We start from the raw sequence: 23013 nt of genomic DNA on the forward strand, positions 1-23013 counted from the left end.
GAGGGGGGGGAGGGGTTCACCAATAATGACACTTGATGACAGGGGGGGTCCGGGGGGGTCTGTCAACTATGACGTCATAAATATTCACGCACAATTATGATTTTAGCAGCGCGAAAAAAGAAATTTTCAGCCGTTGCACATAGCAAGAAATGCGATTTTCATGCTAGTTGTATGCGCAATCATATCCTGCTATGAATAGCGAAAAAATAAGTTCTCATGCAAGTGATTAGTAGCCTCAGTTTCGTCTCGACCATAGTTGCGCATCCTTTTTTAGCTTTTCGTAGTCCAATACAGTAATATTACGGTTCAAGTTTTAACCCTTTGACGCCCAAAATGACCAAAATTGGACAACATTTATAGCGATGAATTGCACCAACTAAAAATGGTTTAAAAAACTTTTCAGATATCATTTCTTACGTAAAATTGAATGTACTTTTCGAATTCAAAGTCAGAATTTTCAAAAATTTATTAAATTAAAAGTTATAAACAATTTTGTAGAAAAAGAACATGAAATTTCGAGAAAAAAATTTCGTTTAACTCAAATTTCAACTCGGAAAGAAGGTTCGCTCGTGCGTCTCACGCATATAAATTTGGTCAATGACATGTATACTTTATTGTAAAATATTTATAATTACGAAATTCAAAATGGCGATCATAAATTTGACTCCCGAAGCCCTGTATGTCATAAAATGATTTCGACAATTTTTAACTCGATAACCATCAACTTTACGAGAAAAAGTTGTAGAGTAAAGAGTGTTTGGAATTGATCAAAGAACATGCCTGATTTTTTTCAGAATTTTTTTTAGTGAATTTTGGATTTTTGAAAAAATGGGTGCTATCCAAAAATCCAAAAATCGTTCCGAAAATTCTAAAAAAAATTATGCGTGTTTATTGATCAATTCTAAACGCTTTTTGTTCGATAAATTTTTCTCGTAAAGTTGATAATTATCGAGTTAAAAATTCTTGAATGTACGGTTTCATTTGTGATTTTTGATTCCGGCTGAGAATAATTGTGTTTTTTTCATTTTAGGGGGGGTATCTAATTGAACAATGATGTCATTCTTAGGGGGGGAGGTTTCTAATTATGACACCCTATGACAAGAGGGGGGGTGGGGGTCTAAAAGCAGCTTTTTTTGCATGACGTCATTTATGGATGCCCCCTTTCGTTAGTTTTAAACGTTATAGCCCAATTTTAATATTATAGCGAACAAATGCGGTGATTCAACGATAAGGCGACTCACTAAATGTCGGTATATGGTACATGTGTCAACCAATGCAGAAGCTGTTTGTCAATATTATTTTCTTCTATTCAACCTTGTGATACTTGAAGCGTTTGATTATAATTTTTAAGTAAAATCATGAAATCATCCACACGTACGATAATGAACACAAATTTTAATATAAAATATTTACAGATGCTCAAACACGAATAAAACACATATGTATTCAGGTCTGCAACAAGATAGCGACACCAGCCAGCGTCCACTTCTGGGGCTTGTCCTTGGTCTTGAGATTGAAGGTCCAGACGTAGGTGGGCCCACGAGCCCTCGTCCGATATACCGGACAGTCGTACATGTTCTTCATCTCGGCCTTGTCCTGGGTGATGGCCTTGATGTACATGACCGGCATCTGGGGGAAGAGCTCCTTGAGGCGCGAGTCGGCGATGAAGCCCGAGGCCGTGTCCCAGCGCGCGCCCTCCATGAACAGGCCGCTTATGTAGGCACCCTCGCGCGGCGGACCACTATACGAATCGAGTAAGGAGTAGTTTATACTCGGGATGGACAAAAATCGAGGGGCATTGAAAGATGTATTTACGTGAATTCGTTCTTTTGCTTCTTGGTGACGTCGCAGTAGAGGCACATCTTGTCCAGAGGCCACTCGTTTTTACGGGCCGTTTGTTGCATGATGGCCGTGAGGAAGGATTGCGGATTGAAGAAACCGGATAGCCAGACGGTTGCAGGTAGCTGCGAAAATTCGAGTTAATTCGCAGTCGATAACGGCGCGCCTCGTCGATTATAAAAGAAATCAACTCACGTTGAAGTCGGAGGTCCAGTTCTGCAGCTCGGTGTAACGAACCTGCAGATCGGCTATCCAATTGGTGAGGCTCAGACTGGACGGATAGGCCAACTTCGTCCAGGACGGGGGCACCGCGTCCATGAACAGGTAGTTCTCCAAGTCCTCCATGTCCGCGTTGATCGTCAGTTCACCCTTCAGACCGAGCTCGAGCTCCGTGAGCGAACGCCTCAGTTCTCTCGAGAGTATGTTCATCCTCTCGCACTCTTGGAAAGCCACGATCACGTAGGGCGTCAAGTCTTCGACCTGGTATGAGCGAGCAAAAAAAAAAAAAAAAAATTAGAGATAATCTCGATCGATGCGCTCGCGCGAGATATTGCAAAAGTTGCTCACTTTGGACATGAGGTCGGGAACGTTGAACTCCTCGGGGCACTTGTCGAGCGTGTCCTCGATGATCGAGCGGACCTTCTCTTCGCGCGACATGCCGAGGCCGGCCGACTCGCCCGCGTTCTTCGGCTGCATCTCCAGCACGGTGCGGAACAGATTTTCCGACGTGACGGTCAAGAAACCTGATAAAAAAATAATAATAATAATGACGTTCGAGGGTCGTTTGTTTTATATCTTCTCGCCGCTTACCGATCTCGGCATTGGGATGAAGGCCGTAGAGCACCGGACTCTCGGCGGGTATGTGATTGTCGATGTACTCGTGATAGGCCTGGTAGTCGCTGTTGGGCGGCGCCTGGAAGCCCGGGGCGAACTGCATGTCGGCCTCCACGAGCTCCGGCCTCAGGTACTCGAGCAGATAGGTGCGGCTCAATCGGCGATCCCAGTCGTCGGTGATGTGGCCGCCGTACATGATCTCGCCGAAGAGATAGCGCAGATCCTCCCAGGGCACCTTGGTGTTGCTCTCGAGATAGTTCTGCAGGACCATGGCGCTGATCGTCAGGTCGCCGAAGTTGAACGGATAGACGCGGTTCCAGCCCTGGGGGCCGAATCGACGCCTCTCCTGCACCACGGCGTGGAAGTAGCACAGCCCGAAGAGGATGGCTTTGAACTCGGTCTCCTTGGAGCAGGACTCGAGAGTGTCCTGGGTGAAGTTGTCCAGGGCCTTGTGTATGTTCGACTGCATGCCCGTCGGCGGCTCGTTCGTGATCTTGATCGCGGACTCGAGGATGCCCTGGGGTATGACGGACTCGTGCGGATCGGCGCTCGCCTCGGCGCTGATGAACAGCCGATAGTCCTCGTGCGGATCCTCCGAGAGCTGCTCGAGCTTCTTCTCGAGGCTGCTGAGCCAGCTGCGCACCAGATGGACGTTCTGCAGGATGACCCAGTGGCCGTCGCTGGCCGACAGGTCCATCGCGGACTCGGCCACAGGCTCCTGGCCCTGACCCAGCGACACGTTGTGGAACTTGCCGTTCTCCACGGTGAAGTGCATCTCGCGGCCGAGCTTCTCCACGTCCTTGAGTGGATCGACGCCCGGCGAGAGGATGAAGAAGACCGGAGTGATGGCGCTCGTCTCCTCGAAGGACTTTTTGAAGGGCATGGAGCGAGACTCGACGAATTTCGGGCCCAGTTCCGCTTCCACGAAGGTCCTGCGCGTCGACATTTTTAGATATAGTTTTTTTTTTGCACTCTAAACATTAATCAAACGCATTACTTGACGGCGTAGGTCATGCGATCCAGCCGGAAGCATCTGATCATGCAGAGCTTCTGGAAGGCCGACTTGCTCTTCCACTCCTGGGGCAGTTTCTCCTGCTCCGGCTTCTCGGACTCGATGAATTTTTTCCATCTCTTGGCCGCGCCCTCGATGTCCTTGTCGAGATTCGTGAACTCGGCCATGTTGCTCAGGAACTTCACCCCGGCCCAGCTCATGTCCGACAGAAAATCGATGGGACTGACGATGTTGGGATCGACCGGATAGCGCAGGAGAAAATCGACTTCCGGTCGTTCGATGCCGCCCGATTGTAAGAGTACCTGACGAGAGAACGCATATATAGTTGAACGTGTGCTTCATTGGGAAATGTAGAAGTGATAAAATTACCTGAATGGCCATTTGACACAAGAAGGTGAGTTTGTCGGCTTCGAAGAGGCCTCGGCTGGTGTAGACGAACACCAAGTACGTTATGCTGTCGATCAGATTTTCTATGCGTTTGTCGATTTTGTCGGCTTTGACGGCGAACCTTGACGATAAAAAGTTCTTTCAATTACGTATATCTCGAAACAATTCGTTACGAATATAAAATTTACCTAATGGCATTCTGGAAAACCACCGTGAAGGCCTTCAACGAAAACTGATAGAGCATATTGATCTTGCAGAGATCGTTGAGAATGAAGTAGAGCAGACTGGCCCGCCTCGAGGCCGGTCTGTAAAGCTCTCGCGCCTCGTCGATCTTGGCCGAGGTGATCTTGGCCTCGGCCACCTTGATCTGTATCTCCGCCGCCGTACGCTTGGTGTTCTCCAAATTCTCCACGAGGGCGACGTCGCTCAGCACGTTGGGCCCGGCCGACGACAGCCTCTGCAGCAGATCGTCCTCGAGCTTCTTCAGGGTGATCTTGAAGGTGTTCTGCTGCTTGGTGAGCTCGGACTTGGTGGCCTCGAGATCGGGTCGCTCGGCTTTCACCACCTCGCCGAGAAGCTGCTCCTCCAGGCCGTCCTGGGTCACGGTGAAATTGATCAGGGTCGTCTGTGCCTGGATCTCGGGCTTGTAGTGAGGATTGGCGAGCTTCGTTTGGAGGATCAGACGGAATTGGGGATTGTAGTCGATCTCCTTGTCGCCGATCTTTATCATACTGTGATACGATTTTTTTATGTCGATCGTTCGATGTTTTTTTTTTTTTAGATAAGAGACGACGATACGCACGTTCCCTTCTTGATGAGCACCCTGCCGAGAATCGGATCGAGCACCGCGTCGATGCTCTCCATTATATTCTCCAACAACACGATATCTCCGTTCATAATGGCGAACTCGATCTGATCGAGATAATTTCTGTGCGTCAGCCTCAGGATCTTCAGATCCTCGCCGTACTTGTTCTTGATCCACTTGATGCCCTGCAGCTGTGGATCGATCATCAGCGGCCAACGCGTCGAGTTGGTCAGTATCGTGGCGTTCTCCGCGGACATCCGATCCGTGGGCAGACCCTCGTTGTTCCACTGGGCGATCTGAGTGTCGTCCGTCAGCATGCCCAGCGGGTCGAGATCCTCCGAGCGCGGTATCTGCACCTCGAGATTGTTCAGGAACGGGATCCAGTGGACGTTGAGCAGGTCGACCCGATACTTGCGCGAGAAGCAGCCGACGTAGGAGATGAAGGCCGTGACGAGGAGGATGTCGCCGGTGATTTTGATGCCTGACTCTTTCAGGCTGCGCGACGAGGGGAATTGTGAGTGTGCGAAACGAGAGAAAAAGAGAGAAATCGAGAGAAAAGTGCGTACTATTCGACGGTTTCGGCCCAGCGAACTTTTTCCGAGCCAAGACCGTTGACGAGTCGATTGGCCAGGTCGATGGCCGTCTCGGTGGCGTCGGCCTCGGCTTGGCACTTTTGCTTCTCGGTCATCGCGATCTCCATCTTCTCGCTCAGAGCGTCCAGTACTTTTTGCAATTCCTACCCGAAAAACCGTTTCATACATCACGATCCATTCTCGCGCAATAAACATCATTTTATTTGTTGTAATTACGGCCAGTCGTGCGCGCAGCGACGTGAGCTTCTCCATGGCGGCCTTGAGCTCGGCGTTGGCCGCCGCCAGGGCCTGCCTCAGCGGCCTGACCTCCTCGTTGATGTAGTAGAAGGCCACGATATTGAGCACCCAGCTGCACAGGCCCGAGGCCGCCTGCGACTTGGTCATGATCAGCTCGGGATCGAAGCCCTTGTCCTTGATGTACGGCTGCAGGGCCTTCATCACGTCCGGATGGATGTTCTCCTTGTTGTAGGTCCTCAGCGCGTTGAGGAACTGATCGGCACCGCCCATCATGACCTTGCAGGCCTTCCAGCTGCGGTCCTTGGGCACCTTGCCCTTGGGCGAGAACAGCACCAGGACGGCCTCGACGACCTTGGCTACGGCTTCGGGTGGAGAGGTGAACGCCTTCAGCTCGGTGAGGTTGTTCTGCGCGAGCGATGAAATAAGGTTGAAATTTCAAAGATCGAACGTTGACTCGATATTTCGGCGGAAATGTCGTACCTTGTTCAATGTGTTGAGAGCCTCCTCGGCTTTACGCACGGCTGGCTCAGCCTTTGCCAAATCTTCGTCGCATTTCTTCTGCTTCTGCGCGACGCTCTCCTTGATGTCGGCGACCTTTTCCTCCTCGCCGCTTACTGTATGCGCGCGAAAAATTAATCAAATGAATTTATAACATTTGTACAATAAGTTACCGAAAGCCTTTTCCACTTCGGCCTTTGTATTCTCCGCGGTGACTTCGGCCAATATCTTGTCCGCCACCTCGTTCTTCTTCTTCAGTTCGACCTCTTGCACGGCCAGCGTCACTTTCAACTCGTCCACCTACGCACGCGATCGTCAAAGTATATCGCAAAAAAGGCTCCACGTAATTGATACCAAACGAGATATGCAGACCTGTCCAGCGCACGACTCGAGCTTCTCCAGACCGTTGACCAAACGCTCGATCATGGACTTCAAGTTGTGCGTCTTGTTGTTCAGCAGCTTCGAGTAGAGATTGATCTGCTCGAGGAACGACTTGGGCGTCGTGTAATTGTAGCGGCGCTCGTTTTGGAGATAGAGCTTGGAGGTGTCGTTGACGACCGAGTGCACGAACGACATGAAGAGGGATACGGACGGGCGAAACTCTTCGGGTAAAACTTCGAGTTCCTGATTAGAAAAGAGAAAAACGTTTCGATAAAACATCGAACGATTTTATAATCGCAGCCCCTACGGAAATCGTTCGCCACACTAAGTCTTTAGAAACTCTTAAAGACTCTTAAAAACTCTTTAAAAGTCTGAATGAGTATTTAAAATTCTTATAAATGTCCGAATTTCGTACCATAATTTCAAAATTTAATAAAACTTTATAAGAGTTTCAATTAATATGAAATTTTTTTATAAATTTATGTGAAATCTGATATTAGGTTTCTAAAATGTTCAGAAAAAAAATTTTGAAAATTTTACAAGTAATATTAATTGTTTTAAAGAGTTATAAAGAGTTTTGAAAAATTATCGAGTGTTTTTAAGAGTTTTTAATAGTTTTAAAAACGTTTTGGATTGATCAACGCTCACCAAAAATCATGGTGAAAAAACTATGAGGGCAACCACATGAATAGTACATAAAAAAAATTAAATGAAAAAAAAACTTAGAACTTTTGCCACAAAATCGAGTTTCCACAAGGTTTTATGAATTTTTAAAACCCCTTATTAACTCTTTAAAATGATTAATCAGGACTTTTTAAGACTTTATAAAACTTTATCACGAGAAAAATTTCCGTCGGGGAGCGAATCGTGAATTTTTCTCACCTCGAGAAATCTCGCCGACACCGACTCCAGAGCCTCCCGAGGCCAGTCTTGGAACCAATTGATGGACGTGCAATTGACTAGGGCCGGGAACTGTCGTGCTCTCTTTCTCAGCGTGTCGCCCACCGGCGAGAAGCACAGCACGCACTTGAGCTGCTTCCGCACCTTGTCGATGAAGAACTTCCAGCAGTTCTCCCTAGTGTCCAGTATCCCCGCCTGCTTCACCTCGTTCTTCATGGCGTTGATAATGTTCTCGACCTGATCGTCGGGAAACAGATCGGCGATGTCGCCCGAGGCCAGCATGTCGTTCACCACCACGAGGAAGTGCTCCTGGGCCACCTGCGAGTCCGTCATGAGGAAAGTGATGCCGAGATTCTTCAGGCCCGCCTTGACGTACAGCAGACTGATGTCGGCCTTCAGATCGTTGATCGAGTAGCCTTTCCTGAGTTGGACTTGGAAGACCTCGAGCGAGGAGATGAACGAGGCGAGCCGCGACAGCGACTGCTTGCCCATGCCGCCGACGCCGATGAGCAGCGCGTTGCCCCTGGGCGCCTCGAGGATGCGATTTATCCGACAGACGTGATACATGGCGTCCTCGAACATCACAAGATTCATGGCCGAGACGAGCTCGTTGTAATTGAGCAGCGCGTCGTTGAGTATCTTGTCGAGATGCGGCCAGTCGAGGATGGGCATGTACTTGGCGTCGCCCGCCGCCTCGGCGAAGTGGCAGAACACCACGGGCTCGACGAAGGCCTGATCCTCGTCGAATATCTGTACGTTCTTCTTCATGGCGTCGCGCAGCAGCGAGTCGAACTCGTCCTTGTCCACGGCGTCGACCAGCTTGTCGGCGTAGACGCGCGTCGCCTCGTGTATGTACAACCGACAGAACGTCAGCTCGTTGGGGATCGTGGCCCCGATCGAGAACAGCAGACCCTGAAAGATGTTGGACAGATCGCGCAGATTGAAGATGTAGTGAAACTTGACGGCTGTGGGCAGGAACGTCGTGGAGATCTTGTCGTGCAGGTAGACCGCGGCGTCGACGATCTGGGGGGCCATCTTCGCCACGTTGGGCTGGATCTTGTGCAGAGCGTTGCCGACGTGCTGCTCGAGAATCTGACTGTAGATAGTGACGAGGGTCTGCTTCTCGGGGAAGCTGACGGCGAACGCGGCGAAGTGACGCTGCAGTCGGCTGTCGATGGTGAACGAGCCCGCCGTCGGGTTCATGCACGAGACGAACTGCACGTTGTGTATGTCCTTGAGGGTGAACTTGGCCCGATCGTACCAGTGGCCGTAGTCGATGTACTGGCGTATGATCGTGTGGGCGCCTACTGTGCCGTAGGTGTCGACCTCGGGCATGTTCAGATCGTCGATGAAGTAGACGAGCGACTTGGAGCCGGGCGGGCCGAAATTGCGGCCGGCTTTTTTTTCCAGCGGTCTCTCCAGTGCTTTCTGGAGCATCTCCGAGCTCGTGTAGTAATTGAACGGTACGTTGGCGACGTTGTAATCGAGCGACAGACTCGACAGCTTGTCCGCGACGATGACGCTCTTGCCCGAGCCCGCCGAGCCGATCAACATGCACGGCTTCTTCCTGGCCATCAGCATGTCCATGAAGAAGCGGATTCGCACCGTCTCGCTCGTAGGCACCAGGGTGGCCTGCAGCGGTATGTCCGTGTCCAGGAAGAATTTTTCCACCTTCTCCTGCCAGGGCACGAGATTGCTCGTCTCCGGATCGATGAAGTAGTTGAAGACGTTGCCGCCCGCCGGGAAACGAACGGCCTTGAACTCGGCGATCCACCACTTGCTGAACTCGTTGCGCCAGTCGACGAGCTGGTCCTGGAACAGGGCCGAGCCGAAGCCCCAGATGCAGGCGAACGCGAAGTACAGCTCGTACCACTCCTTGGGGCTGCCCGTGGGCACCGTTTCTTTGGTCAGGAAGCAGTCGAGCAGATTGCAGACCATCTCGAGATGGCAGATGTCCGGGATCGGGGTGATCTTTTTGAATTTCGTCTTGACGGCGTCGAGCAGAGGCGGTATGTATTTTTCGAAGAGCAGGAAGAGGGTGTCGCGCTCGCTTGGCTCGCGATTGTCGATCCACGATTGGATGAAGCTGAAAAGTCGAGGATGACGATTGGGTGACGTTCGAGAGATTTTGGGGACGAGAGTCGAGAAAGCGAAAATGACTTACGGACTCCAGCCCAAGTCTTGCGGATTGATGTATAAGATTCCAGCTCTGGAGACGGTGGCTGGAGTGGCGGTTCTGCGAAAGAAACGACCATAGAGCGAACTCGTTTTGAATAACGAAGAGGGTGCATGAAATTGGCAATTGAAAGTTTTATTTGAGGAATTGTTTCATTTTTGGAAATCAAGCAATTTGAAGGAAAATATCGTGATAGCAGATATCGTTTACCCTATTTATACTAGTTGGAAATTGTTTTGCTACTTGCGAGTTTACGATACTCCATCTGTCGATGGAATCGAAAAGCTCACCATCAAAAGTGACACCTTTGATAAATCTCGTTACTTTACTAAACGAATTCTGAAATCTTAATTATTACATTTTCCTTCAAAAATATAACTCTTTCTACAAAAAAAGTCGCATATAATATGTTTTAATGTAAAAAAGACTCCTGTCCGTAATATTTTCTACTATTCTTACGATATCATCTCGCTCGCTCATTTTTCGCGGAAAGTTTCATGTATAAAATATACAGTTATCGTTGATTACCGTAGATTGGAGATTTCAAAGATGAGCCTCATCTGCTTGGTGAGGGCGATGCGCTCGTTACTGGCCAGCGTCAGCACTTTGTTGTCGTCCATCACCGTGTTGAGCGACTCGATCCACATGGGATCGATGTCGCCGTCGAAGATGATCCACTTGGGCCCGTCGCCCTGCAGATTGGCCTGGTCGCGCATCAGCACCGATACCAATCTGGATCAAAAAAATCGCAAATCGAGTCAACGAGGTAATAATCGTTGGATCGTAAAAGTCGCCCATTTACCCGTCCTTCCACTCTCTGGTCATGGGATTGATGACGCCGAATAGCTCGTCGTTGGTCACCGCCTTGGGATTCAGATCGTTGTACATGGGCTTGCGTTTGAGATTGTGATAGGTGCGAAACAGCGTCTTCCAGACTTGGCTCTTGCCGGTGCCGGCGAAGCCGATGATGAACACCGAGTGGCGCACGAACAGCAGCTCCTCCAGCTGCACGACCTTGAGCACGAAGCCCTCCTCGGGCTGCAGCTTGAGATCGAGGGTGGCCTGTCTCACGTCCGCCTCGAACGTCATGTCTCGTTTACGCGGCACGTCCAGTGCGGGGAACAGATCGCCGATCAGGCCCATGAACACGGGCACGTCGTCCGTCACGATCTTGGGCAGATTGAAGTCTCTCAGGGCTCGCATCAACACCTGATCCTCGGGCCTGTTACGGTCGCCGCGCTTGAGCTTGCCCGCCACCACGAGCACGGACTTGATGGCCCTCAAGCCCCAATCGTAGTGGTCCTGCTTGGAAAGCAGCTCGCGGCACAGCGTGTACAGGGTGATGAATTTGCGCGCCAACAGTCGGGCCTCCTGGAAGCCCTCGGCGACCAGCATGATCTCGCAGATGAGCTCGAAATCCGGCACCACCATGGCGCACGGCCTGAACAGTGCCTTGAGATTCTCCGGCAGCTCGGTACGTCCGGCGTAGCCGGGATTCATGGTGATGAACATGCCCACCGACTGGACGAGATTCAGCTCCTGGCCGAAGAACAGGAAGGTCTTGCGGCGCGCCTTGATGCCGTCCAGCACGCACTTGACCTGCACCGCTACGACGGAGAGCACCTCGACGCTGATGCGATTGAACTCGTCGAAGCAGCCCCAGGCGCCCGTTTGGCCCAAGCCCATGTAGATGTTGGCGCAGGACTTGTAGTCCATCTGCTCGGAGCAGTTGAACACGTAGACCATCTGGCCGAGCGCCCTGCCTAGATCCTTGGTGGTCTCGGTCTTGCCCGTGCCCGCGGGTCCCGCCGGTGCCCCACCCATCACCAGATGCAGCGACTGGGTCAGGGTGATGTAGCAGCGATCCGTCAGCGGCGTGATGACGAGACGCGGCGTGTTACCCAGATACTCGTAGCCGTAGGGAAAGCAGGCGTCGCAGATGTTGGCGAAGCAGTCGCCCTGCTTGTCGTCCCACCTGTGGCGCAGCTGCGACTGCCACTGAAAGTCCGCACCCGTCTCGGCCTTCATCGCTATCAGCTTGGCCACCACGTCCCGCGCGTGCACGTCTATCGTGCAAATGGTCATGATCTTCTGGCGATCGTTGTCCGTCAGCTCGCCTATAAGCAGCGTGATCAGCGCCACCAGCTGGGCGATCTGCTTCTTCTGGTAGTCCTTGAGGGCGTTCTCGAAGCCCTCCTCGAGCTGGGCGAAGGCGACGTTGACCTCGCTCGTCCACCAGATCTGCGTGCCGCACAAAGCCGGCTGCGCCTCGTAATCGAATATCCACTCCTCGCGCGGTTTATAGGCGTACGAGTTGACGGCCTGCTTGAAGTGGTGGCGCACGGCGCGTCGCATCGCGTCCGTGATGCGATTCAGCCAGCTCTCGACCTTGCCGTTGCAGTCGCAGGTGCCGTGCATCGGCATCTCCTCGCCGTCCTTGGCGATCAGCGAGACGGCTGACGAGACATTTTTTTTTTGTTTTCGTCATTGAAGTTTACCAGAGGGAGATAAAGTGGGCCTGGTCTTACCGATTTTTGTGTTTCGACCGGCCTCCTGTTTCCACTTGAGATTCGCCACGGAGTCGTAGAGCTTCGACAGGTGTTTGCAAACCTGCTCCGGCATGTTTCCTGCGTAACGATGATCGAAAGTTGTAATCGAAACGAAAGTAATTTATATATTTGGTCTCGATGAGGTCATAGAATAAAAGTACACAATTTTAAGTATTTTAATCAGAACTCATTTTTTTCATTTACGGTCTGTATAGACGAGAAAGTAAATAGCACGAGAGCGACGGTTGATTCAAATTTTGATCGAAATTTTTGTCAATTTTCAAATGCTTCGATCTCCGTCAATTTTAATTGCTTCGAGATAATTTTTTTTTTTTTTTTTATCATTGTATATAATATGAATGGGTTCGAGTCAATATCGAGCTACAAGTAGTATTTGAGCGCAACGCTAAAAATTACTGAACTTCAAACGTGTACTCGTACTTCAGTAATTTGATTGTTAAAATCTAACATACACCATCGCTAAGTACTTTTTTCAACGAGTAATTAAAAAAAAAATAGTTCTCTACGACTTTTTTGTCCTCTGCAGATCGAAACAACTCGATTCATTAGTATTAATTAATTATCTGTCGATGTGTTCCTACCGTTAAATCGACGATTTTTACGAATCTACTTACATTATTTACGGCCATGATAAAAAAAGCATCAATGTACATTGAAAATTCGTAAAAAGAAAAACAATAACAACAATACCGTTGCTGAGAATATCGAGAAGATCGGCGGGCGATATGAAGTAAAACCGCGGATAAACCAGCCTCTTGGTGTCGAGATAATCGGCCAGCGCCTTCTCGCACAGGCTCAGCTGATACTTGATGTCCTCGAGGCTCTCCAACAATCTCGGTTTGTTCGTGCCCTTGACGATGTTCAAGTCCGACGTCATCATTCTCAATAGTTCCTACAGCAGACGAACGACGCGTAAGTATAGAAGATTCGTTCAAAAAACAATTAAAATCATCGAATGTCACCTTGAACTGCCGATCGATCATCTCGAATCTCTTCGAGTCCTCGGGCAGCTGGCTCCTTATGTCCTCGGAGCCCAGAAATATGCTCTCGAGATGGGCCCAGGTCCTCTGCACCTCGAACCAGACGCCGATCACGGCGTCGGCGTTGCTCAGCTTGGCCTGCCAGTCCGACACCTCCTTGAGAAAGAAGCCGATGAACTTGGAGCCGAGCATCGTCTGCAGCTGCACCTGATTCTCCTCCAGCGTGTCGATCACCTCCTCGCTGACCCTCAGTATGTAGAGCTTGGTACGGCTGTGGGTCTCGCGCTCGAACTCCATCGTCGTCCACGTGTTGCCGATCTCCACCAGCATCTTCTCGATGCCCATCTCCTTCACCGCCTTGTCCACGATGTTCTTCACCTCGTCCTCGAACTTGTGCAGTTGGAGCTGCAGCAGCTCCTCGAGGGTCGTGCCGTCGTTCATCGTGAACTTGACCTGTGTTTCGGCCATCAGCTGCTGCCAGTGTCGCTCGCGTATCGCCGGATTCTGCAGCTCCGACACGGCCCTCAACGAGGCCATCATGTTCCTGATCTGGCCCTCGATGTACACGTACAGCTGCCACTGCTTCACCTCCCTGTCCAGCATGCGCAGCTCCTTGGTCAGCTTCTTGCACTCGATGTCGATCGACTCGATGTCCAGCTTCTTCCACTGCGTACTCTTCCACTGTATCAGATTCGACGTGATCACGTTCACGAAATCCCAGAGATTCTTCAGCATCTTCAGCTCGCGCCTCAGCTGCTCCAACTCGGGGAACTCCTCCATGGGCTGCTCGAATATCTCGGCGGTGCGCGCCAGCTCCTGGTGCTCGTCCATCAGCACCTGCACCTGCTCGTTGATGGCGTCGAGCTTGATGTACACGTCGCGGCAGCGATGACTGAAGACCTCCTCCTGGCGGAACTTCTTGGCCAGGCGCTTCTGCCGATAGTCGAACCAGACGAACTTCTTGCGCAGCCAGTCGATCTGCACCGAGAGCAGCGGCGAGACGTACTGCTTGACCTGGGCCGCGAGTTTCTTGATCAGCAGCCAGAATTCGGGCAGGGAGGTGAGCTGCTCGTGCACCGTAGGCTCGAACTCGACTTGGTACTCGTGGAGAAGTTTTATGGTGGCCTTGAGCGGATCGAACATGTCGTCGATCTCGTAGCCCCGATCCCTGACCTCTTTCAGGTAGTATATGGTCTCGAGCAGGCCGTTGTAATCGTCGTCGCCCACCCTGTTGACGAATCGCGTCTGCACCTTCTTCAGGAACTCGCTCAGATCGTCCAGGCTCTTGTGCACGTGATCGATCAGATGCTGCTTCAGCACGTTGGACCACTTGCATATGTTGTTCAGTATATTGTGTTTGAGCGGCCGCACATTGACCCTCATCCACTTGTCGAACACACGCTGATCGTCGATCGCGGAGCATCGCTCGTACAGCTCGACGAAACGGTCGAGCTCGCGCTTGAAGTCGTCGAGTCGCGGCTCCTGATTCGGCAGCGCCTCGATCTCCTCCTCCTCGGACGAGGCGACCAGCTCCTTCTCCTGGTCCGTGAGTACCCGTGCGAAGCGCAGAAAGAGAAGGAGATAGGCGCGACGATCCTCGGTCCAGAGCCACGTGTAGCGCTCGTAGTCGAGGGCGAATTCGCGACAGGCCTCGAGGACGCGCTTGATGCGGCTCAGTGTCTCGTCGAGCATGAGGATTATGCTCTCGTTCTCGGAGCAGTCGATCTGTGCGCGAGGACGCAATTTTTTTTCCCGGAGGAAACGATTATGTTGTGTACCCCCGATGGGAAAAAAAATCGTTCAAGAAAAAGTAAAAGTAGTAACTAAAACCATCGTATTAAATTGTAAAAATGTAATAAGATGTAAAAAATGCAAAAGTACTAGCGATTTCGGACAACCAATGCATTAAAAAAGGCAGCATAAAATCATATTTTTTTACACTTTTTTACATTTTCTTCAATAGGCTATCCGCGTGTGATCGCATCGGCCGCAGCTAGTGATTTTCGTGAAAAAAATGTATTGATTTTTATGAATAAATTAAGACAAATTATGATGGATGTGTACATAAATCAAATTTAGTCATCTCGGTACTCTTCAGTACATCTATGATGATGTTATAAAGCTTCCTGCTGCATTAGAGTGAGCTCACTTTTTTCACGAAAATCACTTGCTACGGTCAATTCGATCACATGCGAGCTTGACTGGAATTTGAAAATCATAAGTAAAAAATTGTAACATTCAAAATTATTATTACAGAATTTTGTGTTCTTTTACACTTTTTTACTTTTTCCATCTAACTTTAATAAGCTTGAACTCCTAGGGTTTTCATTTCTCTAATGAATCGGTAAACAAATGTAATAAACTGTAATAAAAAGTAAAAAAAGTGTAGAAAAACGTATCGCATGTCCGAAATCGTTAGTAATCTTACATTTTTTTACACTTTTTTACTTTTTATCACAGTTCACAACATTATCATGTATTTTTGTTTGTAAAAAAATTTCCGCTGCAGACGTACCGTGTAAAGCCTGCCCTCCTCGTCCTTGAGCGGATCGACCCTCGGCACGAGGGTCGCCTGTCGCATGATGTCCAGCACGATGCTCTCGTACAAGCCGTAGAAGCCGTCCTGGGACTCCTGGTCCATCGGCGGCACGTAGACGATCTTGTGCTCGTTCAGCTGGAGCGTGACCTCGAACAGGGGCTCGATGTCGGCCTCGCGATCCGTCTCGCGCACGATGTACGCGATGCTGGTCTTGACGGCTTCCACCAGCACGCCCGTGACCGTCTCGTCGATCTCGGCGAGATAGGGCAGCCACTTGACTCGGCGGGCGGCCTCGCGCTCCGCTTCGGCCGCGGCCTCCTGCTCGCGGCGCAGTATCTCCGACGGCGAGAGAAGCTCCTCGATCGCCGTTGCGGTGTCCTCTTCCTGGGTGGTAGTGGTCTGACCCGAGATCCGAGATTTTTTCGTCGTCTCGGATTCTCGTCTGCTGTCGGGTGCTGGTGCTGGTGCTGGTGCTGCTACCGATGCTTCTTTTTCTTCGGGTCTGATTCATTAAAAAATGGATGGATATTGTTGTATCGCTTTTGGGATCGATTGTACTCACGCTTCGGCCGCTTCGCCTTCTTCCAGCTCTTCGTTCTCTGTGTGTGGAATTCAAAAAGGTTCAGATACCAAAAATTCGAAAAATTAGATCGTCTTTACCGTCGTTCTCCTTCTCCTCCTCGTCCTTCTTCTCGTCCTCCTCCCCGGCCACCTCTTCGGGCATCAGATCGAAGTACAGCTTGTAATTCTCGTCCAGTATCCGAAACAGCTCTCTGGCGTCCTCGGCGACCACCCCGTACCTCTTCTCGAACGCGTCCTTCCTCTCGTTCACCACCAGCAGCATGTTGGGCCTGTTGTCCCGGCGCGTGATCACCGGCACCGACACCCAGCCCGCGAATCTGCCCTTGATATAAGCGAGATTCGCCTGCGCCTGATCGACCCTCTGCTGCAGACTCCTCGCCATCTCGTGCAGCTCGTCCAGATAGATTTCGCCGATGTCGGGCGTCGCCCAGTTATAGGTATCCTGGGCGTACTGTATCAGCTCGTTGATGGTCGACAGCTCGTCCTCGATCAGCGACTTCTCCGTGGCGGTGGTGACGCGATTCACGTGATTGTACCACTTGGCCACGTTGTCGAGCTTGATCAGAGTCTCGTGGAAGTAGCTGGCCTTGGCGAAGATCTGCACGGCGTCCTCGGGCAGATGCTCCTTCTCTAAGATGGTGACCATGTATCTGGTCTCCTTGAGCACCATCGCCAGCTCCGGGTCCATGTTGGATCGCAGCTGGTCGTTGGTGGACTCGTCCTGCCTGAAGAGCCTCTGGGCCAGGCCGTTCTTGCACTTGTCCGGCACGGTCTCGGTCCACTGATTGAAGTACTCGATCTCCTTGAGCTCGATCAGTTTCTATAATTTCGCAGGCAAAAAGTATGAATCATCGCGTATCGTTCAGTGATCATATTAGTCACCTACCCAGTGAATGAAAGGTTAAAGGCTAGTATTTAGATTTATTATTGCAGAACTTTTGCAGAATTTTTACTTTCAACTTTCATTAATAAAATAAGGGAAAAAATACACGATGCAGCAGTGGATGAAACATTTTTACCAGTAAAGAAACCACTTTCAGAGTCATTTAATTAATGATAGTATATTCAAAAAGTTGTTAAGAACCATGGAAATATTTAGTATTAATGCTCAAATTTCATTACCGATGAATTAGTTCAGTATAATTAAATTATATTAATTTATAAAAAAAAGTTTCAATCACTGGGTAGGTGACTCTTATATCAACGTACCATCAGCTGCCGATGCTTCAGCTGGGCGTACTCCAGTGCCTCGGACTGCACCACCGGATGCTGCACCGACTTGACCGCCTCGATCGAGCCGCTCGCCCGAATCTTCAGATCCTTCAAGAAATTCAGCTCGGCCGAGACGGGCGGCACGTGCTCGTCGAACACCCCGCAGCCCGTCGCCTCGTACAGCTTGAGATTCCGATCGAGTATGGCCTTGGACTCGTCCAGCTCGGCGTCCAACTTCCTCATCAGCTCCTCGTAATGGGGCTCGAGCTGTCGAGCGATCACCGGCCTCGACACTATCGTGCCGATGTTCACCGTGAACTTGTGCATGCTGTCTATCGTCGCGCACTCCGAGAACGCCTGATCGAGGATAAAGCCGAGACGACGATCCCACTTGTCGACTTTATCGAGAAAGATACGCTGGTCGCGATCGAAGCTCGGATCCTCGGGCAGCAGGATCTCGTAGTTGACCGCCGACAGCTCGTTGTAGCTCTTGACGAAGCTCTCGTACACGTCGATCAGGCCGTTCATCAGATCCTTGCCCTTGAGACCGCCCAGCTCGATCTTCTCCAGCTTCAGATACTCCTGGGCTATGGTCAGTATGTTCTCGATCTCCCGCAACCTCTCGAGCAGCTTGAGCAGTCGGCCGATCACCAGCCTCTCGTGGAACGTCCACTGGACGGGCTCCTGCCGTCTGAAGTAGCTCGGCACACGGCCGCGAAAGAACTCGTACACGTCCCTGTACCACTCGATCGTGGAGATGGTCTCGGTCAAGCGTTTGAGGCTGTCCTCGGCGTCGCCCTGGAACAGCGACTGAGGATCGAGATAGGTCGCCGCCTGCAGCAAGATCAGATTGGAGATCTCGCGCAGCAGCACGACGACCCGGGGACTCTTGCAGTAGGGCTTGCACTTGGCCCAGGCGTGACAGATGCAGTGCATCATCGGCTTGAACTTGGGCTGGCTGCTCGGGAAGTGCGACTCGCTCTCGATGTCCTGAAAGTAGCGTTCCAGGGGGGATAGATACAGGCAGATCTCGCGGGCTTCCAGGACACCTTGAGTACGGGCGAGCGAGTGAGTGAGTAAAGATTCGAAGAGGAAAAAGAGTTATATAACTGACAATTGACGACTTCGTTGAAGACGTTTCTGAGGCAGTGTAGAAAGACGCTCTTCTCCTTCTCGAGGATGTGGGCCATCTTTTTCACTCGAGGATCTCGCAGTTGCTCGTAGATCAGCTCGAAATTTCTCATCCTCTTGCGCCAAAAGACCAGCTCTACATTTTTTTTTTTATTATAAGAAAAAGCACGAATAAAATTTCCTCGAGTATTTGGAAATAACGATCCCCGAGCTCTAACCGGTTCGCGGCAGTGGATGATCCTCCATCTCGAAGGCCTGACTGCTGTCCTCGGCCATGACCTCGCAGATGTCCTTGGCCCAGGAGATCACGATCATCTCGATGTTGTGGCGCATCTTCTTGGGCGGCTCCTCCGAGAACACGTGCTCGATGTTCAGCGGCATCGGTAAGATCGTTTCGCCGTGAAGTTTACTCTTTATCTAGAATGATTATCGTGGATAACTTATCGTTTGCTTCTTTTCTACGATTCATACGATAGAATTGACGAATTTTTACTTGAGTTATGCGACTTTTGATCGAGTGCTTCTCTCTCTCGATATCCTCGTGCACGTAAGTAGGCCAATCGCCTCCACCTCTGGGCGTCGAAATTATCGGTATCAACTCCTGCGAAAATTATTCGACATTGGCGAGATCGCGAAATTTAAAGAAACTATGGAGTAGAGTCTCTCTCTCTCTCTCTTACGTCTTCGATGAAGTCGCCCAGCTCGTCGAAATTTCTCGCCTGCAATTCGCCAACGACCAGCATCTCTTTGACGTTGTCGGCGTCGATCGCGATCATGTCTCTCTTCACGAAGTACACGAATTTGGCCTTGTAATTCGGATGAATGAAATTGTGAGGGACGAGGCCGCTCACGGGCGACAGCTCGATCAGCAGCATGTGCTCGTCCGGCGTCTCGAAGAAGTTTTTCAGGGTGCTCTGTTGTGTCGCAGAGGTAGGGGGAGAAACGACGTGTATCTTTGCGGTCGTGGGGAGGCTGAATATAATTACCAGGTAAGTTTTGTTGTCCTTCATGGCGAACCAGGCGTCGATTTTGACCTTGTAATTGAGCTCCAGGTACTCGAAGACGAAGAGAAATCGCGGATCCGTCTCCACGTACTCGTCGTCGTCCCCGGCTTTGGCCATTTTCGAGCTGTCGTTTCACTTATGCATCGATTAAGCACTCGACGTGGCTGGGAGGGTTTTTTTTTTTTTTGAAACCTTTTTTTTTATTCTTTTTGGATTGATTTAACTTTAATCGAGTGATTTTTTTTTTAATATTATAAATCAATAATTAAGAGTTAAAAATGAGATAAACAATCGTGCCTTTCGGTGGCACGATTGACACGAAGTTGCTAGGAGATCGTTGAACATATCGACGGATGGATTTTCGATTTTTGACTCGTCGTTCTTCAATTCGAATTTGAGAACACGAAAATTTTTTGAAGAGTGAAATTTTAAAGTAAAAAAAGAATTAAATTTTTACACGAAAAATCGTTGATTATAGTAAATAATAATAATCGTAAATATCAGTTATTTAATATGTATAAGAAAATTTCTGTATTCGATGAAAACATAAAATATAATTTTTACACATTTTTGTATAATAATTCTTCCCTCTTTATTTGTTGGACAATTTTCGACCTAAATAAACAAATGGAAATTGTTCTGTTGCATGGTGCTGACTGACGCAAAAAAAGTAGTTAAAATTTTGTCAAGCTGTAAAGTATATTGTTTTTAACGTATTGAAATGATTTTTATATTAACAATACATTCGAGAGAAACATCATTCAATAATATTTCATCAACTTAATATAATCACAGATCACTTAAAAATGTCAACAATATAAGGGTGCATTGTTCATTTATTAATCTAACTATCCTGCTTTTGTCTCTTCTGTACCATTTCTCTTATATTGTCTTCACTTTCCTTCAAATCCTTTTGCAAATAAGTTTTTTGATTGTTGAGTGCCTTAATTTTACCATCAGCAAGTTTTGTTCGTTTGTCAAGATCTTCCATTATTGTATTCATATCTTGAAGTAAAAACATTCTACCGACAGATTCGTATGTTTTTGTGTTTTCTGGTAATTGCTTCAATTCTGATCGAGTTAGGGATACTCGCAAGTTGTGTCTGTTGATATTCTCAATTTGCATATCTGCGACTTTCAAAAGCTGCCTTGTTGATAAAACTTTATTGTGCAATTCAGAAAAAGCTTTTTTCAATTCCTCATCTGGTATTTTGGCCATTGTTGTTTATTCTGACTAGCTGAAATTGAAATGAAAAATTTGATTAATATTGAATAATGTATCATTTCTAAAAAATAATGGCTTAAAATTTTCTTATAATAATGTATTTAAATTGCCCATATAAAAATAGATTTTGGAGAACTGATATACATGATATTTGTAGCTCAAAGAAAATAACGATAATGTAAGGAATTTAATAAAATTATAACACAAAACTTTTACAAAACTGCCTAAAATTTACACTAACAATTTGTTCAACACGACTTACCGTAGAAGTAGATAAAAATAATCAAGAAAATAAGTATTGCTTTATAAGGCTCTATTTAGCACTGCACAGCGTCTGTGTATACGAATTGTGATGGTACGGTTTGACAAAATCTTTGGTAAGGTTAATTCGCGACGTTGCCATGTCTAGTTTTCTCGCTTATTTTTAGTCTAAAGCGCCGGAATGTAATTTTTTCAAAATTTGAATTAAAAATTGTAATAATTTAATTTGAGAAATTCACGATTATTTCGACAAAACGCGATAAGTGACATCATCCTTGCCTCAAAGCACATATTTATTTTCAATGCCATTAATTTTATGTTTTCTTTTACTTACTTGAAACTGGATTGTATGATCTATCTCGTATCGAGTTATATTATAAAGTTTTGTCGTCTGGAAGGCTCACCCACTCACTCAAGCGGTGAGACATTACATGTCATTCATAACCTACGAATGAATTAAAGTCAACAATCAAAACGTAATCAATGTACATTTAAATTATTATTTATTTATAGTAAAAAAATAGTTTTTAACATGGCGATGTCAGTGCGAGTTAGACTAGGATCCCAATTCAGAAATATCATGAGAGTCTGTAAGTGTCAAAAACTTAATATATAACTTGTTGTTTTCAAAACATTAGTTGTGGTAATATTTTTAAACAATAATGCTTTTAATAATAATTTAGGCTTTCATGAAAATCGGCACATGTCGACTGCAGAAATAGTTGTTGAAAAATCTGAAAATCCAAAGGAGCCAGAGAGGATATCATTGGAAGAACAACAAAGATTAAATGATATAGCTAAAAATGAGAGGATGGAAAAACTTTTGAATATGCGTTTTGCATATCAAGAATTTCTACCTGATCCTAATCCTAAGAACAGAAACACTCTCAAGGAAAGACTGGAACGCAGAGATATGCTGGCTAGAAGATCAAATGTTGAAATACCAGAGTTTTATGTTGGTTCTCTTGTAGCTGTTATGCATTCTGATCCACATGCTCCTGGGAAAAACAATCGTTTCATGGGCATATGTATACAAAAAATAGGTGCTGGTTTAAGAGCATCTTTCATATTGAGAAATTTCATTGACGGCGAAGGTGTGGAAGTTAATTTTGATATGTATGATCCAACAATCCAAAGAATTGACGTGATAAGGTATTGAATCCGTTGCATATAATAAAAATGAAAAATTGATAAAAATTAAATGAAATTGATCGGAAAAGAAATATTAATATCAATTATTTAATCATTATTTTGATTTGTAGATTGGAAAAAAGATTAGATGAAGAACTGTTTTATCTGAGAGATGCTCCTCCAGAATATAGCACATTTCCAGTTGATATGGAACCGGAGTATCAGCCTGAGGGTTCAGCTGTACCCGTAAATGAAATCAAAGTTCCATTAAAACCTTTACCTTGGCTTGTGAAATGGGAAAGAATGGGTATGAAAGGTATTCGAGATGTAACTAGTATGCTTACAGAGAAACGTTTAAGAATGTCTAAATTGAAACAATTCAATAAACCATGGGAAAAATACGATCTTCTTAAGATGTACAGGTAAATATGACAAATTTCAAACTTAATGAATAAAAAAAGTAGAATCTATAAATTTTTAAATATTTTTCAGTGAAACTATTCCAATAGAAGACCAGGTAGAAATCTTTTCAGAAATTCAAGAAAAGCTTCATGAGCTAGAACAACATCGTTACAAAATGAAACGAAGTAGAAATTTTGTTAAACCTACAAAAATGGGTTAAAATTTGTTATTCAATGTACACTTCAGTTTTGTTATAAGAATTTTATTAAAGTAAATATAAAAATCAACCTAAGTTTTACTTCAGAACTTAGCCT

General features: G+C 47.7%; 3 protein-coding genes across 3 annotated transcripts; 1 reads left to right on the forward strand and 2 right to left on the reverse strand.

The window, feature by feature from the left end:
• Positions 1-1446: 1446 nt before the first annotated feature.
• Positions 1447-19797, reverse strand: LOC106654568 (dynein beta chain, ciliary-like). The gene is made up of 29 exons (XM_014374492.1): positions 19663-19797; positions 19357-19590; positions 19170-19277; positions 18895-19093; positions 18660-18812; positions 17543-18594; positions 16412-17153; positions 15728-16188; positions 13195-14937; positions 12923-13124; positions 12191-12289; positions 10465-12118; positions 10191-10394; positions 9651-9722; positions 7469-9572; positions 6578-6829; positions 6379-6505; positions 6188-6321; positions 5687-6112; positions 5444-5613; positions 4875-5372; positions 4261-4803; positions 4055-4193; positions 3671-3987; positions 2650-3605; positions 2407-2582; positions 2035-2319; positions 1816-1964; positions 1447-1741 (listed from the first exon to the last, which is right to left on the reverse strand). Exons 1-29 carry the CDS (start codon positions 19795-19797, stop codon positions 1447-1449), a joined length of 13629 nt encoding a protein of 4542 aa, XP_014229978.1.
• Positions 19798-20358: 561 nt separating this feature from the next.
• On the reverse strand, positions 20359-21268 carry LOC106654907 (prefoldin subunit 1). Its single transcript, XM_014375039.2, has 2 exons — positions 21168-21268; positions 20359-20918 (listed from the first exon to the last, which is right to left on the reverse strand). The coding sequence occupies exon 2, from the start codon at positions 20897-20899 to the stop codon at positions 20525-20527; it is 375 nt and encodes a 124-aa protein (XP_014230525.1). The 5' UTR covers positions 20900-20918; positions 21168-21268; the 3' UTR covers positions 20359-20524.
• A 90-nt stretch (positions 21269-21358) lies between these two features.
• LOC106654906 (39S ribosomal protein L19, mitochondrial) lies at positions 21359-22986 on the forward strand. The gene is made up of 4 exons (XM_014375038.2): positions 21359-21756; positions 21850-22318; positions 22429-22719; positions 22790-22986. Exons 1-4 carry the CDS (start codon positions 21699-21701, stop codon positions 22917-22919), a joined length of 948 nt encoding a protein of 315 aa, XP_014230524.1. The 5' UTR covers positions 21359-21698; the 3' UTR covers positions 22920-22986.
• Positions 22987-23013: the final 27 nt, after the last annotated feature.

This window comes from Trichogramma pretiosum, unplaced genomic scaffold, assembly GCF_000599845.2.
Source record: "Trichogramma pretiosum strain Unisexual culture from Peru unplaced genomic scaffold, Tpre_2.0 scaffold23, whole genome shotgun sequence".
Lineage (NCBI taxonomy): Eukaryota > Metazoa > Arthropoda > Insecta > Hymenoptera > Trichogrammatidae > Trichogramma > Trichogramma pretiosum.

Excerpts from the sequence above, each read along its gene's own strand:
- LOC106654568 (XM_014374492.1), bottom strand. The coding sequence starts at position 19,797 with ATGGCCAAAGCCGGGGACGACGACGAGTACGTGGAGACGGATCCGCGA. Across the intron at positions 5,373-5,443 it reads TGGGCCGAAACCGTCGAATA|CCTGAAAGAGTCAGGCATCA; the intron begins GTACGCACTTTT and ends CTCGTCGCGCAG. Across the intron at positions 1,965-2,034 it reads ACTGGACCTCCGACTTCAAC|CTACCTGCAACCGTCTGGCT; the intron begins GTGAGTTGATTT and ends GAATTTTCGCAG.
- LOC106654907 (XM_014375039.2), bottom strand. The coding sequence starts at position 20,899 with ATGGCCAAAATACCAGATGAGGAATTGAAAAAAGCTTTTTCTGAATTG.
- LOC106654906 (XM_014375038.2), top strand. The coding sequence starts at position 21,699 with ATGGCGATGTCAGTGCGAGTTAGACTAGGATCCCAATTCAGAAATATC. Across the intron at positions 21,757-21,849 it reads CAGAAATATCATGAGAGTCT|GCTTTCATGAAAATCGGCAC; the intron begins GTAAGTGTCAAA and ends ATAATAATTTAG. Across the intron at positions 22,319-22,428 it reads CAAAGAATTGACGTGATAAG|ATTGGAAAAAAGATTAGATG; the intron begins GTATTGAATCCG and ends TTTGATTTGTAG.